The sequence below is a fragment of the Cygnus atratus genome, chromosome Z (genome assembly GCF_013377495.2).
Source record: "Cygnus atratus isolate AKBS03 ecotype Queensland, Australia chromosome Z, CAtr_DNAZoo_HiC_assembly, whole genome shotgun sequence".
In the NCBI taxonomy this organism is placed as follows: Eukaryota; Metazoa; Chordata; class Aves; order Anseriformes; family Anatidae; genus Cygnus; species Cygnus atratus.
The window spans coordinates 13,544,514-13,558,011 of record NC_066396.1 but is presented as its reverse complement, the minus strand read 5'-3'; the positions used below and the strand labels follow the sequence as shown (position 1 = coordinate 13,558,011).

The 13,498-nt window shown below is 39.8% G+C and overlaps 1 protein-coding gene across 4 annotated transcripts in view; it reads left to right on the top strand.

Moving 5' to 3' along the window:
• Positions 1–12,245, top strand: part of LIFR (LIF receptor subunit alpha) — a 56,363-nt gene extending 44,118 nt beyond the window's left edge. For 3 of the 4 annotated variants that reach the window (XM_050716385.1, XM_035563818.2, XM_035563817.2), the window contains 5 exons: positions 1,234–1,401; positions 2,040–2,201; positions 3,244–3,337; positions 3,894–3,972; positions 4,591–12,245. In XM_050716385.1, coding sequence (XP_050572342.1) covers positions 1,234–1,401; positions 2,040–2,201; positions 3,244–3,337; positions 3,894–3,972; positions 4,591–5,229 — 1,142 coding nt within the window. In that variant the 3' untranslated portion in view covers positions 5,230–12,245. The remainder of the gene's footprint in view (positions 1–1,233; positions 1,402–2,039; positions 2,202–3,243; positions 3,338–3,893; positions 3,973–4,590) is intronic. The other variant, XR_004781275.2, reaches the window with a different exon arrangement.
• The last annotated feature ends 1,253 nt before the right edge of the window (positions 12,246–13,498 follow it).

Sequence of the window (13,498 nt, the reverse complement as noted above, 5' to 3'; positions counted from 1 at the left end):
TTTGGAGTAAAAGATGTCCACAACATTTCTGCATAAAAGAACTTTATAAACCAGAACTAGACCCTAGGGTACAAACCACTCTGAGAATTGCACTTCCCGTACTGAGTTCACCGCTTTCAGCGTACTGTGGTTGTGATCCAGAGCAGGGCTTACTTACATGGAGATGCATTAGTGGCTGAATGCTTTTTGTTCCCAGGAATCTGAACTTGTCTTACTCTTTAACAGCTCCTGTGTAAAGAGTATTGTAACTATGGCACGCATTTTCCTTTGAAGTTTGATGTGTTTTCTGCTAGAATACTTTGCTTGGAAAATTTTGCTGCTGAACTAATCTGATCCCTTGAAAATACCATTGTTTATTTCATTCCTAAAGTTGAAGGTGAGAATAAGGCGATTGTACCAGAAACTCAGCTTTCAGCCAGTTGCATCTTTGTAAAAATAACGTACGGTCTCCCAAAAGGATTTTCAATGTGCATTCTCAACAGACTTGGAAGCTTTCAAGAAAAAGAGATAAAGGCTTTTGTGGGAATAAGAATGCATTGGACACCTGGAGGAAATTTATTAGAAACTGAGAAATGTATTCACTTTGCACAAGAGTGTAGATTTATTCTAAAACATCAGATTTGCCTTTGGTCAAATAACCATCGAGACAAAATAGATGCATTCGTAAACATGAGTTCAGCACCAGTAGTAACATCAGACTTGAAGTCCTGTTACGTGACCTTACACAACGCCTGCTGTAATACCTGTGGGGTCCAGGAATTGCAGTAAGGACTTGTAATACCCACTAAGCCTAGTTCTTTTAAGCAGAAATAGATTTCCATGGTAGCAATGTGAAGTTTGGAAGACAAGCTATGTGATCACAGAGTTAAAGCCTTTAAAAGCTAGGCAATTTATAACTTCTGAATGTTTATGCGGTCTTCTGGCGTTTGTTGCAGGAAGAAGGGTATTTTTGTGTATGGGTCTGTAGCAAGGCGGCCCAAGAAGAGATTTTTCTTTCAGCTGCTGTTAGTAGGTAATATTGCAGTAATTAATAGCAAGGAGAGCAATAAACTTGTATCTTTGTAGTGTCACCTGCTCAGTGTTTTTGTATGTTCTTGAGAGTGAGGGAAAGATATTCAAGAAAAAGCTGAACATGCAAGGCCTGAGATAAAACTGATGCAACACTTACACATATTCAGCATTTAGTGCTAGGGTTTATCTTACTAGCTTTCTCCTTCATAATTCTCCCTGCAGCTCCGAAACGTGCACCAAATTTTACTGTAGAAGAAACTTCTTCAGATTCAATATTGGTAAAATGGGAAGACATGCCTATTGAGGATTGTCAGGGGTTTTTAGAGGGATATCGTCTTTCCTTTGCAAAAGGTGAAAAAGATGCCTTGAAGCCTAGACTTTTGGAATCAGGTAAATTAAATCTATAGATGGTAACTTCCTTGCTTAAGCTTTTTTTTTTCTTCTTCTTTTTCTTAATACTTTAATTTCACTTTTAAAAAAATGTTTTTATCATAATTCAGTTGCATTAGTCACTGGTATAATTGGCCCCTGATATGTGACAAAGGCATTTGAAATAATCAGCTCCTTGTGTGGGTAGCACAGTTGTTTTTTAATATAAGGCAAAAATTGGGGAAAAACACAGTTCACAGAGGCTGCAGAGCTGTGTAGTGACTAAACGGCAGTGTCACACACTGTCCTGTGTACAGATGCCCCGGATGGACAACATATGGGGGAGGTTACTTGGCTATGTCTAATAGGTTATATTCCTCCAGTACCCATCTTGTGAGCACACTCTGTACAGATCTGAAGCATAACTCACATCAATAGAAGAGGACAAGCATGAGAGTAAAAAACTCAGCACAGGCCTGTGCTGTTTGCTGCTGTACAACCAAGCAGCATGACCAGGATTCTCTGTTTCAGTTTTTCTATACACAGACAGTTCTCTGGATTTAGTAAGCTGACTTCAAGAATGTCTTGCTAATGCTGAGGCTGTCCCTCTGAATCCTTTCTTACAAGGTATGCTTTTCTTTTTTCTTCTGAACAAACAGGGAATCCAGAACTTAAAGTTAAGAATATCACTGACCTGACAAAAAAGTCTTTGAAAATACTTGATCTTCAAGGGAAAACAAGTTACCAACTGGATCTACAAGCCTATACGGCTGGTGGGTTGAGCCCTCCTAACAGCCTCTACGTGGTGACAAAGGAAGACTGTAAGTTGAATATCCCTGTTCATTGATGTCCTTTAGCACAGGGGCTGTTCAATGTATATAAAGATGAGTGTGTTTGTTTGTTTTCTGGTCCCTTTATGTACTTTGGGCCTGCAGCCTAATTTTTATTTTAATTTATTTAGTTGCTTATTTTTAAACACAAAAATGTTACAGTTCAGAATGAGGAAAAAGTAATTTCCTATTACAGCTATCTCATGGTTTTTGGTAACCTATGCAAGAAAAATAACTTCTAAACTACTACTATATGGTGGAGCCTGAATTTACTCTTCTCGAGCAGCTAGTTGTTCTTGTCAAGTTTCCCATGATGAATATCTGCTAATACGTGATGGGAAGAAAGACATCGTGGAAATATTTACCAGTTTCAGAATTATAAACAGATGCCTCTCTGCTTTGAATTCAGATTTATCAATCCCCTGACAGAAACAAACCCAGAAAGACAGTTACAAAAAGATGTTGACTTTGGGGAACAAGAATTAAAAAAAAGTATTCCATGTCGAAGGAAGGATTAAACACTGGGGTGCAACTAAAATACACACAAAAAAAGTCAAATATGAAGGCACTTAACATCCATGAAGAAAGACAGTGGGAATGTATCAGAGAGCAACCCTGGGGAGTAGAAGCACTGTAAACCATTTAAAAGGCAGCACAACTTGTGCAGTGCAGTGGGCCTGTAAGAGCCATTACCAGAGATTTGGCCAGCTCAAGTAACCTGAAAGTGCAATGCCAGTGCCTACTGAGAACAGTAGCAATCAGTGGCAATGGAAGCCTTTCACAATTAAGCATCAGAGAGAAGTATCTGCTGATACTGTAGTATCTATGACTGAGTCAGCTCTATTTACAGATGGACTTTTGCCTTTCCAGCAAAGGTGAAGTTTATGGAATAGGTCACTGTTCGCAGGCCCTGTTGGCTGTTTCCGCTTAGATGAAATGGTCTGTACTCTGTGGGACTGTTGGAAAAGGCATAAACCTTGCTGGCAACTTTGGATAATATCTTTAATGTCTTTTTCTTTTTCTGTCCCCCCAGCTGTAGGACTAATCATTGCAATTCTCATCCCTGTGGCAGTGGTTGTTCTGCTTGGAGTGGTGGCGAGCATCTTTTGCTATAGAAAGAGGGAATGGTAAATGCCTGCATTCAGTTCTGATCTTCTGGTTGTGTTTGCTTCAGTGCTAGAGTTTTCCATTATTTGTGTTACTCTTTGTTTTCTGCAAATACCCAAAGATGTCAGTGGGCTTTTACAGACCTTTGCATAAAAGGGGGTGATAAAAACACCTCATAGAAGGTGAGGAAGAAATTGAAATCAAGTTGGAGGTAAGGGAGAGTTAGGAATGCAAAAAGGTTTTACAGGAGCCTGTCTCCCAGTGAGTACTGTTTATAAATAGTTCCAAAATGGAAATAAGCTGGCAACATATTGTAATTTGTGAGCTACCCACAAACACTCAGGTAGACATCCCATCTCCAGCTTCTCGTAAACATGGCATATCAAGTTCCCTAGTTAAAAAAAAATGGTTTGCTGTTCTTTCCATTAAATACTCAGTGAAAGTATAACACACTAAATTTTTATGCCAGATATCTTCAGTATTCTGAATTAAAGGGAAATGTCCTGACCCCTTCAGTGTATTGGCAGTCTGTTTCAGGGCTTGGTAACTTAAAAGTTCTTTCTTTCCTCCTTAAAGGATTAAAGAAACATTTTATCCAGAGATCCCGAATCCTGAGAACAGTAAGGCACTGCAGTTTCAGAAGAACATCTGTGAGGTAAACCTGATTTTAAATCTAGCATTTTAAACTTCTAAGAGGTATTGTGAGTAAAGAAGACTTTTGCAAGTTTTGAGTCTTCTGCTCCAGTTGTAAAATAACTCTGTGGCAGAGGAGAGCAGGGCAAGACACTGCACGACTTCTGTCAGGCTGTGTCTGGAACTATAATGTATTCCTGTCCTGCCACACTAATGGGAAGTCTCAGTAGATGGGTACATTACTCCGTTAGTTATTATCTTTGTCACAGTGTTAGAAGTGGAAAGTCTATGTGCCACATCTCCAACCTTCTGGTAGGCACCATAGTTGCAACTGAGTGTAACATTTAAAGAACCTTCTGGAATGGATTATACATAGCTGAGATTTGGGGAAATGATTCTCAAACACTTACTGCAAGATCTGGAGTCTCTTTAACTTGGCTGAAATGCTTTAACATGAACAGGAATTTGTGATGAGCCAGAAAATGAGAATTAAAACACTTTTTTTAATATTGTACTAATGGCAATGGAATGAATGCAAGCCACAAGCCAGCATACTGGTTTAATGTGGGCAAGCTGTTGCTTTCCGGATGTCCAGGTCTTTTGGTTTAGTCTCTCCCCCTTCTCCTTTTTCTTACTTCAGGGAAATAAGACTCTAAAAACACTGGAAATGAACCCCTGTACACCCAATAGTGTTGAAGTGGTGGAAACACGGTCTGCAGTTCCCAAGATTGAAGATACAGAGATGATGTCCCCGGCAGCAGACACTGTTGTACCTGAAGATGGATCTGACTCAGAAACAGAAAATCATGTGGTTGTGTCTTACTGCCCCCCTATCATTGAAGAGGAAATCTCAAATCCCCCTATGGATGAATCTGTGGGGTCATCTCAGGTGGTTTACATTGACATCCAGTCAATGTATCAGCCTCAAATTAAGCCAGAGGAGGAGTCAGAAATAGACTTAGTGACTACAGCAGGCTATAAGCCACAAATGCAGCTGCCTATCAGTGCTCTGAAAATAGAGGGTCGCTCACCTGCAGAGGAAGAATCAGATAAAACTGCAGGTTACAGACCTCAAGCAAACACAAATGCCTGGAACATGGACACTCCAGACTCTCCTGGATCAGTTGAAAGCAACAATGAAAATGCATCTTTTGGGAGTCCGTGCTCTATTAATTCCCGACAGTTTCTGCTTCCCCCAAAAGATGATGAAGATTCTCCCAAACCCAATAACATAGGATGGTCCTTTACACACTTCTTTCAGAACAAACCAAATGATTAAGTGAGTCCACATTGCACCTGAACCTGCCTTCTAAATAAGCTCTTATTCCTGATGTTGTAAAGAAAGGAGGAAGAAAAGTGCAAAGAGCATGCATTATTCTTGGAGACAGTCAGCAGAGGTTCTAGTAAGCTGAATGTTATCATGTTTAAGTTAGTGAAAGTGTTGATGTTCCATTTTAACAGAGGCTAAGTGGCCAAAGTTATAGCAATTTAGTTATTACTCTAGTAAAGTATATTGGATATAGGGGGTATTGAGTTTAGATCTCCTGATAAATGTAGTCAAAGAACTCTGCCTACCGTCACTTAGTGTTCCAAGATCAATATGGTTTCATACAACTTATAACTTGGAAAGATTGCTTTGCTTTGTTGTAGTTGTTCTCAACCGTGCATACTCAAATAGTGTATCCCCAACAGATTTACTCACTTGAGGGTTTCATTTATCACAAACCTCAGCCTAATGCATGGAAAGGATATGGTTGGAAACTCTTGAGATCTTTTACCTAGTGATAAACTAAGAACAAGTCAAAGTGCTACTTTTTTTTTCTCCCATACAAAAGGGTATTGTCACTGCTTAACACTTCTGAAGCAATGGCTTTTCAAATCTGTTGCTTTTTAACTAGACACTAGTTTCTGTACCTACTGTATGTTTATTCAATGTTTGACTCAGGGGTACAAACTTGGGAAAAAAGTGTAACACTGATTTAAACCTCAGCAAGAACTGCATGAAGTTTTAAACTTTTTTTTTTAAAAAAAAAACTTTGAATGCTCTATATTTTTTCTATCCTTGGGTTAAGGAATTAATGTTTCCTAATGTATTGCACTAATGCATTTTGTATTTTATAGTTTCAGCTCCAGATCTCCTGCCTCAAAGTGGTACAATACTCCATTCCCCCACAGTATTCAGCAGTCTTTGGACTGTGCAGTAATGTAAGCCATGGGGAAGTCTGTCCACTAACACTAGTTGTCCAAGCAGTTTGGTACCAGACATTAGAGGTAGTACTATAGCTCCTTGAGAACAAATTGCTCTTTGGACGGTCTTTATTGCATTAGCTTTGCCACCTGCTGCCTGGCTGTTCTCCACAGTGTCTATACAACAGGACCTTCTCTACAAATCTTATCTAGGAGTACAAAGTGGGATTGCTCCAGTGGCATGGAGAAACCCAAAGAGGTTTTAGTGCCACTACTTCTACCTCTCCTTTACCAGACATGTGAAGCAAAGATAGCTTAAATGATGTAAATTTGTGTGCTTAAAGAAGTGTTCAGAACAATCATCTTTGAAAATTTTTGTTTTCGCATATGCATCTATAAGGCAGCTGTAATTGTAACATTTCACTTTGTAAACTTAAGACTGTGGCATGCTATGAGTTTCACTAGCTTACAAGACAAAGTGCTTTCTAATTTACCTGTTCCTTATTACTTTACAATAAGTAAAACACAGTGATGAGAGATCAAATGTTTAAATGCCTGATCAGAAAGGGTCTCCATACAGTCCTAACCAAACATTTTTATTTTTTTTTTTTAATTTTGATTTCCTGAACTAGATTGTGGCTTTTGGAATAAACAAGATGAGTGGATTTCTAAATGAGATTCCAAACCAAATAAAGAGGTTGAATTGGCTAAGCTGCCAGTTGTAAAGGTGTGTGAGCAGACCAGGAGGATGGCTAGCTTAACAGGTGTTCAGTCTACAAAACCACGTTATCTGGCCATCAAAATAAAACCAAGCATTAGGTTAAACCTAGTCACAGCAAGGGGTGGTGTGGTTTCAGATATTGGAAAGTCTCTGCCATCTCTGTAGAATGAAAATACAGAGGGATTTCAAGACGGACAGAAAGGCAAAACACTAAATAGCTTCCAAATCATCATCAGTAACAACTGCCTGTGCAGGCCTTCTGGAAGAGTGAAATGTGAAGACAGTAAAACCAGATCAGTCTGCCTGAAAGAACTGAAAGTGCAGATAGGATTCTGCTTTTGAGGATGAATCTTGGAATTAACAGAGCTGCAAGTGAAAAGAAAGGCAGTGTGAATAGCTGGTGTCCATCTGTCACCAGGCATCTCTGCAAGAGAAAGTTTCATGCCTAACCTATTACTGCCTATTATTCAGAACACTAAAATAATACAAAAAAGGAAGCAGTTCTGCTCTTTGTGCTTGATAGCTGGGCAGTGGCTGTATCCTAATACTAACCATGTTTTCTTTCTATTCCAAAGCTCACAATGCTTCATTTAAAGCTGATTTCTTTTCACTAAGGCAGATTTTTCTTAATGTATTTATCTCCTAAGATGAATTTTAGATTGTGCTGCCATATGCTTTTAATTGAAAGCAGAAGATGTCCAGAACAGAGTGCATGGATAGTGGTTTGTTGTGTTTCTGTTTAATGGAGCCGTTTCTCAGTGCAGAGGAGCAATTACTCTTGTATGGTGATTCGCAGGAAAAAAGAAAACTCTGATCTAGTAGAACCACAGTGCTTTCTTATGGCTGTATATTGAAAGAAGTTACACCAAACTGCAGTTTGGGAGTACTGGCAGATTTTAACTCAGCAGACTAAAAATCAGGGTGAATGCAGAGAACACTCAGAGGTCACAGAAAGCAGCCTAACACCCTGCACAGTGCTCTTAGGAAGAATCAGTTGAACACAACTATCACATATTCAGGTTTTCCTTCACACTGCTCTTCCTTTTCAGTGAAGCCAAAAGCATTTTCAATTGCTTCATTTCTGAGCTGGTGGAAAGTTCCCCAAAGGTAGGGTCTGCCTCAGTGCTATCAAGGCACTCTAATGTAATTATCTGTCACTGCCATTTTTTTTTATTTTTTTTTAAACTTTAAATATCTGTTTTATTTGTCTGGTGTTCTGACTTCCAGGATGTAGGGCAGAAGAGTCCTGTTAATATCAATGGCTTACCAAATCCTTAATCGTGTATCAGTAGCACTATAGTGGGGCAAACAGGGGAGAGACGCAGGCTTGCACAGCATATGTAGCATTGATTACTGTTGCTTAATGGTTATGAACCAGTGAGCAGTCTTCGTTCCAGCACTAGAAAGGTCAGTTGCTTTCACTATGTGGTTCCTATTGAGCCTATTCAGTGCTAGCAGTGAGGACTCCTTTCAAACGCCTGTCTTAAATCTTCTGCAGCAAATCCATGCACTAGATGGGTGGGGAGAGTATGTGTGCTAATTTAGTAACCAGGTGAAGACACCCTTAGGTGCATGTAGTAGTAAGAATGAGTGACAAGGACTGTCAGGGCACAGACTTACTTTTTGAGCCTGAGGGACATGTTAAACCAGTGAAGCATCTTTAAGAATGTCTTCCATACCAAATTCACTTTCAAAGTGTGGTGCTGTTTAGCTTCTAGATGTACTGATAACAATTGTAAGACTAAAACTTTCGGCTTTAAGGGGATCAGACTCCTCGTACTAGTGCCTTTGGACTTCCCAGTGAGCCTCTTCAGTCAAATTAGACGTGAGTAGAATTCCTTCCCCTTGACTTGAAAAAATGTATTAGGAATCTTGAAGTACTGTATTTCATAACAGTAATTTTCTGAAAGATCTTACTCCTTTATTCAACATCTATTTTGTTTTAGTCCTTTTAAATTTTTGCTTTTTTTTCTAAAAGAATAGAAAGTTCTTTTCTCTTTTTTTAATAAAAAGAAGGAAAGGGAAAAAAAAGAGAGAAAACTTCCAGAAGGGATACGAGCAGTAGAGATTGTGTCCAAAACACTGTTACTCCTAACTCAATGCTTCAGTCCTTTGGCTGGATCAGTGTTCAGAGATGCAGGGTGCCAATGTCAAACAATTTCTTTCCAAAGCGAATCATCAGTGCTGCTGCTTTTTTGTTTTGAGCCATGCCTGTCAAATGTGACAGCTGGGTTTGGGTTTTGTAACGGTTTTTTGTACTGTTCACTTCATGCATGGAACAATGGTCATGTTTGATATAATATCATGCACTCTCCTATTTGACGTGTTGGTTATTTTTGCTGTTCTGACTGACATGCAGGGGCTGATCTGGGATCTTGGTTTTGTGTCTTAAATTTGGGAGTTGTAGATTTGAATGTGATATACCTCACAGAACTACTAGTTAATATTTCAACAAAATAGTAAGCTAATATTATGGGCAGGCAGTGAATTATCTTCCCTGCTGTGTGGTGGCTGCATACGCAGACTTAGGACCTAATCACTGACATTTGCTGTTGTAGGTGTCTCTGTTATCCATAGCTGCTGCTTTCATGGGTGAGCTGTTTCCAAAGGGAACCAGTGGTCGTGTTGTCTGTCACGGCACAACTGGCAAGTGTAACGTGTTTCTTCATCTTTGGTTTATGTGGGGGACCAGAGCTTTCCTTTGCTGGGCACAGGGCAGGCAGCAGAGTGCTCCTGCTAAGCTTGAGTTTCAAGCTGCTCTGAAGAGGCACATTCAAGCCTCCTCTCCCTCTCTTTCTCCTTCTCCCTTTTCCTCTCCTTCTCTCCCCCTTTCCCCTCTCTTTTTGATAAGTTCAACTCTGTAAAGTTGAAGCGGAGGACTGTGGGGTTCCCTCTTATGCTGTCCTCCTGGACGCTCAGTTGACCGTGAACTGTAGTGAAAATGAAGGCAAGTGGATGCGCTGGAGGGAGGTGGTTGGATATCACTATTAAGAGGCAATGAGAAATTGTGGTCTATTTTTAGACAATTGTTTCTTTGTAAATAGAATATTTGTACCTATGAGTAGATAGAAATATATTAAAAGAATTTGAAATGCATAGGAAAAATATGGGTAGTATTTAAAGAATCAGATTGCTAACAAGGTTCTGTACCATAAATATATCAAGAGCTTCCCATGTAAATAGCATCCTCTGCTCTGCCACGACTTTGATGAAGACCTCAGATCAAATGACATTAGTATTTTTAACACTAAGTAAGGTCCTAACTCCTTAGGCAAATACGTGCTTGCAGCATTGTGTAACTAGGTGCGTATTGCAGAAGAAGTTGGCTTACAGTTCCCAAAGCATGTTTTTTTGAGCCCTGTACTTGAATAAATATATGCCTTCGGAGGTGCATTTTCGCCTAGAGGAAATGGTTGCCGTCTGCACTCCTCCTATCATCCTACATGGAGTTTGTGCTGCCGTGCATTTAACGGTGACCTGTCTGGCTGATGTTCAGAGACAATGTCTGCAGTTCTAAGGATTCATTGTTGGCTTCTTCATTGACTTGTCCTTAGCAAGCCTGGGAACACAGTCCCAGACCCCAAATGCCAGATACTGAGATTCAGAAACACTGGAGTGTTTAAAAGCTCATTTCCTCATGCTTAGGCCTGTCTTAAATTTGTAAATGCCTTCTTAGAAGCTGGAAAACAGTTTCTTCCATAACAATTTTCTTTCCCCTCCTCTCCTATTTATATAACTCTGGATTTTCCCCAGTGTTTCTAAGATAGCCAGTGTTTATTTCCTTTTTGCATGTTATGCAAACAAACCTCAGATGATATTGGCAGGGTTTTCTGTAACTTTACAAGTTGTCCCAGGGTGCTTAACAATGCTTTTTCCCCACAAAAAAAATGTCTATTAAGTTCTTTCTCTTTTTCAACAAAAAAAAGTCTTCAGAGAATATTTGTATTTCAGATGTTGGGGGCTGAGCTTTCAACTGCAGGTGAGCTTGCCTGTGAGCAGGGTGCTCTGTGAGGGATGGTGTTAATCCCTTACCAGACTCATCCTGCCCTTGTGCCTGGGTGACTCTGTCCTGAGCCAGAGCAGAAGCCATCCTTATTTCTTAATGTGTTACCTGATGGTATCTAGAGGTAGGATTTTGGACAGTCCCAAAGCTGCACTTCAGCTGGAGTTACCTGAAAGCAAGCTGCAGTGGAAATAGATGCACAGCTTCCATGAACCTGCCACACGTTTCAGTACCTTTGCAACTCACTTTGGTTTAATGTGAAAACCATAGTACCCAGAGAGTAAAGTTTAACCAGAGACTATGTAAAAATTGAAATGTTTTAATTTTCCTTATTTGTGCTGAGATAAACTCAAAAAGCTCAAATAGGGCAAAGTAAAACAGACACTGGTAAGGTCTCACACTTTTTAGTAGTAATACAAATAAAAAACAATTCTTGAATTTCACTGCAACAGTGTTTCCTTAACGTGATTTTAAGAATGGCTTAGGATGAACAGCACTATATACTTCATAGCCTTTCAGAAACATTTGTAAAGCAGGGAATGGCCAAAACGGAAGATAACTGAATCACCTCTCATCTGAAACCCTACTTGAAGGTAAAGATAGTTTGAACTTTGGTCAGGCTGTGATACACAAAGCAGTGGAGCTAGTGAAGTCATGCAGGTCACCTGAAGGAAAAAAAAAGTTGTACTATAATGCTGTAACTTTCAAAATATATACTGTGAACAGGTTCAATGGTTTTTTAACTCTTTTTATACCATATTTTTTACAGCATAAGTAATTTGTTTAGAGATGTTTTTATGTTATGTTTTTACAAAGATTTTAATGGACTTTTGTTGAATACTAGTGAAAATGTTTCCCAATTTGAAATGGTCATCTATAGAAATTAGTCCTGAGAATAAATCAATAAATCAAACTGACAAAATAGCCAACCTAACACACTAAACCTAATGTCATTTAACATATTTCTGTTGCTGAATGATACCGAAGTTTTCCAGCTTCCAGATCTGTTACGGAAAAAAAGATGTATTTTATGATTTAAACAAAATCATCACAATGCACTTTAATGAAGTTGTAGCATACCAAGTGGAATAGTGATTCAACAACATGTATCAACAAGAAAATCTGTTAGCTAAGCAATTAAACAAATGCATGTTTGAAAATGGAAGCATGGGACTGTGTTGGGGAAATAATATTCCAGTGGGGCAGATGACTTGTAAGACTAACCTAACACTAAGATACCAACTTTGCATACATTTTAAGCCTAGTTTGCTTGGCTGTTGTAACTCCTGTTGTATTGCTTGTGTGTCTAAAAATACGCATGTATTTAACAATTTTACCATAGTATTGCCATGGAATTTAATAAATATATTTTCTTACACTCTTACATGTTTTGATATTTCTTGCTTGCATGTTTATTTTTAAGTAAGAAGTAAATTCTGCTCATGCTGTAGCATAAACAGAGATATTTTAACTTTGTGCCAGAGTAAATAACCACAGGATCTGGCAAGCACAGCCTTGGCTTCTTGATCGGCAGAGTAACACAAGTACTCTCTGAGCAGCTTCTCCTAAGCACGGCATTTTGTAGTGCATATGTTCATGGTTCACTGAAGTCCTCCTGGTTCATGTCATGCAATGTGACAAGAGGAAGAAGGGCACTTTCCTTACCCATGTCCTTGGCACGTGGTTCTAAGACAACGGGGTGAGGGGGGCTGAGCCATGATTTCCCTGCAGGCTTGGGCTGAAGACTTGAAGAAATGACCAGCCAGAGCTCTCTGTGGTGGATGGCTTTGCATGGCAGCCATTCTTATCCGCAGCATGTAGCGATGCAGGAAGAAGGGGGTCCAACTTGCACACCATGGAATTGGTTTGGTTGATATAGGACACTTTCTCACGGTGAGATGATCAGCTTCTATGGTGTCTGTAACGTGGGCTTTATGTTGAAAGCTATTTATGTTACAGCACTTTGCAACTAGCAACAGTCAAGGAATCTTGTGGCTCATTTAACCACAGCATCTGAACCATGAGTGACCCACTGGCTTAGCAGTGTGCAGACAGAAAAGTGCCATAACACAGCACATCATAAAAAGCCATGGCTGCATGGCAGCCCTGCTGAGGCAAAGTTGGAGAGTCAATTTGTTGTCTTTGCCATAATAGATGGCTGGTGCAGGTTGTTGATGTGACATAAACTATCTAGGATGTGTGAGCTCCACACAATGGTGGGCAGGTAAGGGACCAAGGGGACTAAGTCCTTTAATCAGTACAACGACTGCAACCACAGAGATGTGGAGATGAGGAAAGGTTTTGATTGTTCTAAAGGTGAAATCCCTAAGCTGCTCCGAAGCCCTGCAACTGCTTTGGCCAATGGAGGAATACCAGGGATGAGAGCAAGACAGGTCTCATTCCATCATCTGACCCTATGGCCTCGGGATTAAAAGAAGCAAAGGGGTAATAGCTTTGCAATAATTCCAAACAGTTCAGCAGTTGTTCAGACACAGGACATTCAAACCTTGGCAAAACCAGACTAAGTCTGTTTGGTTCTTAGCACAGCTTGGACAGCTGGGGCTCACCATCCATTCACGCTGAGGTAGCCATGGAACTGCAGCACCAGAGGAACATGGAAGTAGTGGGTTTCTTTGC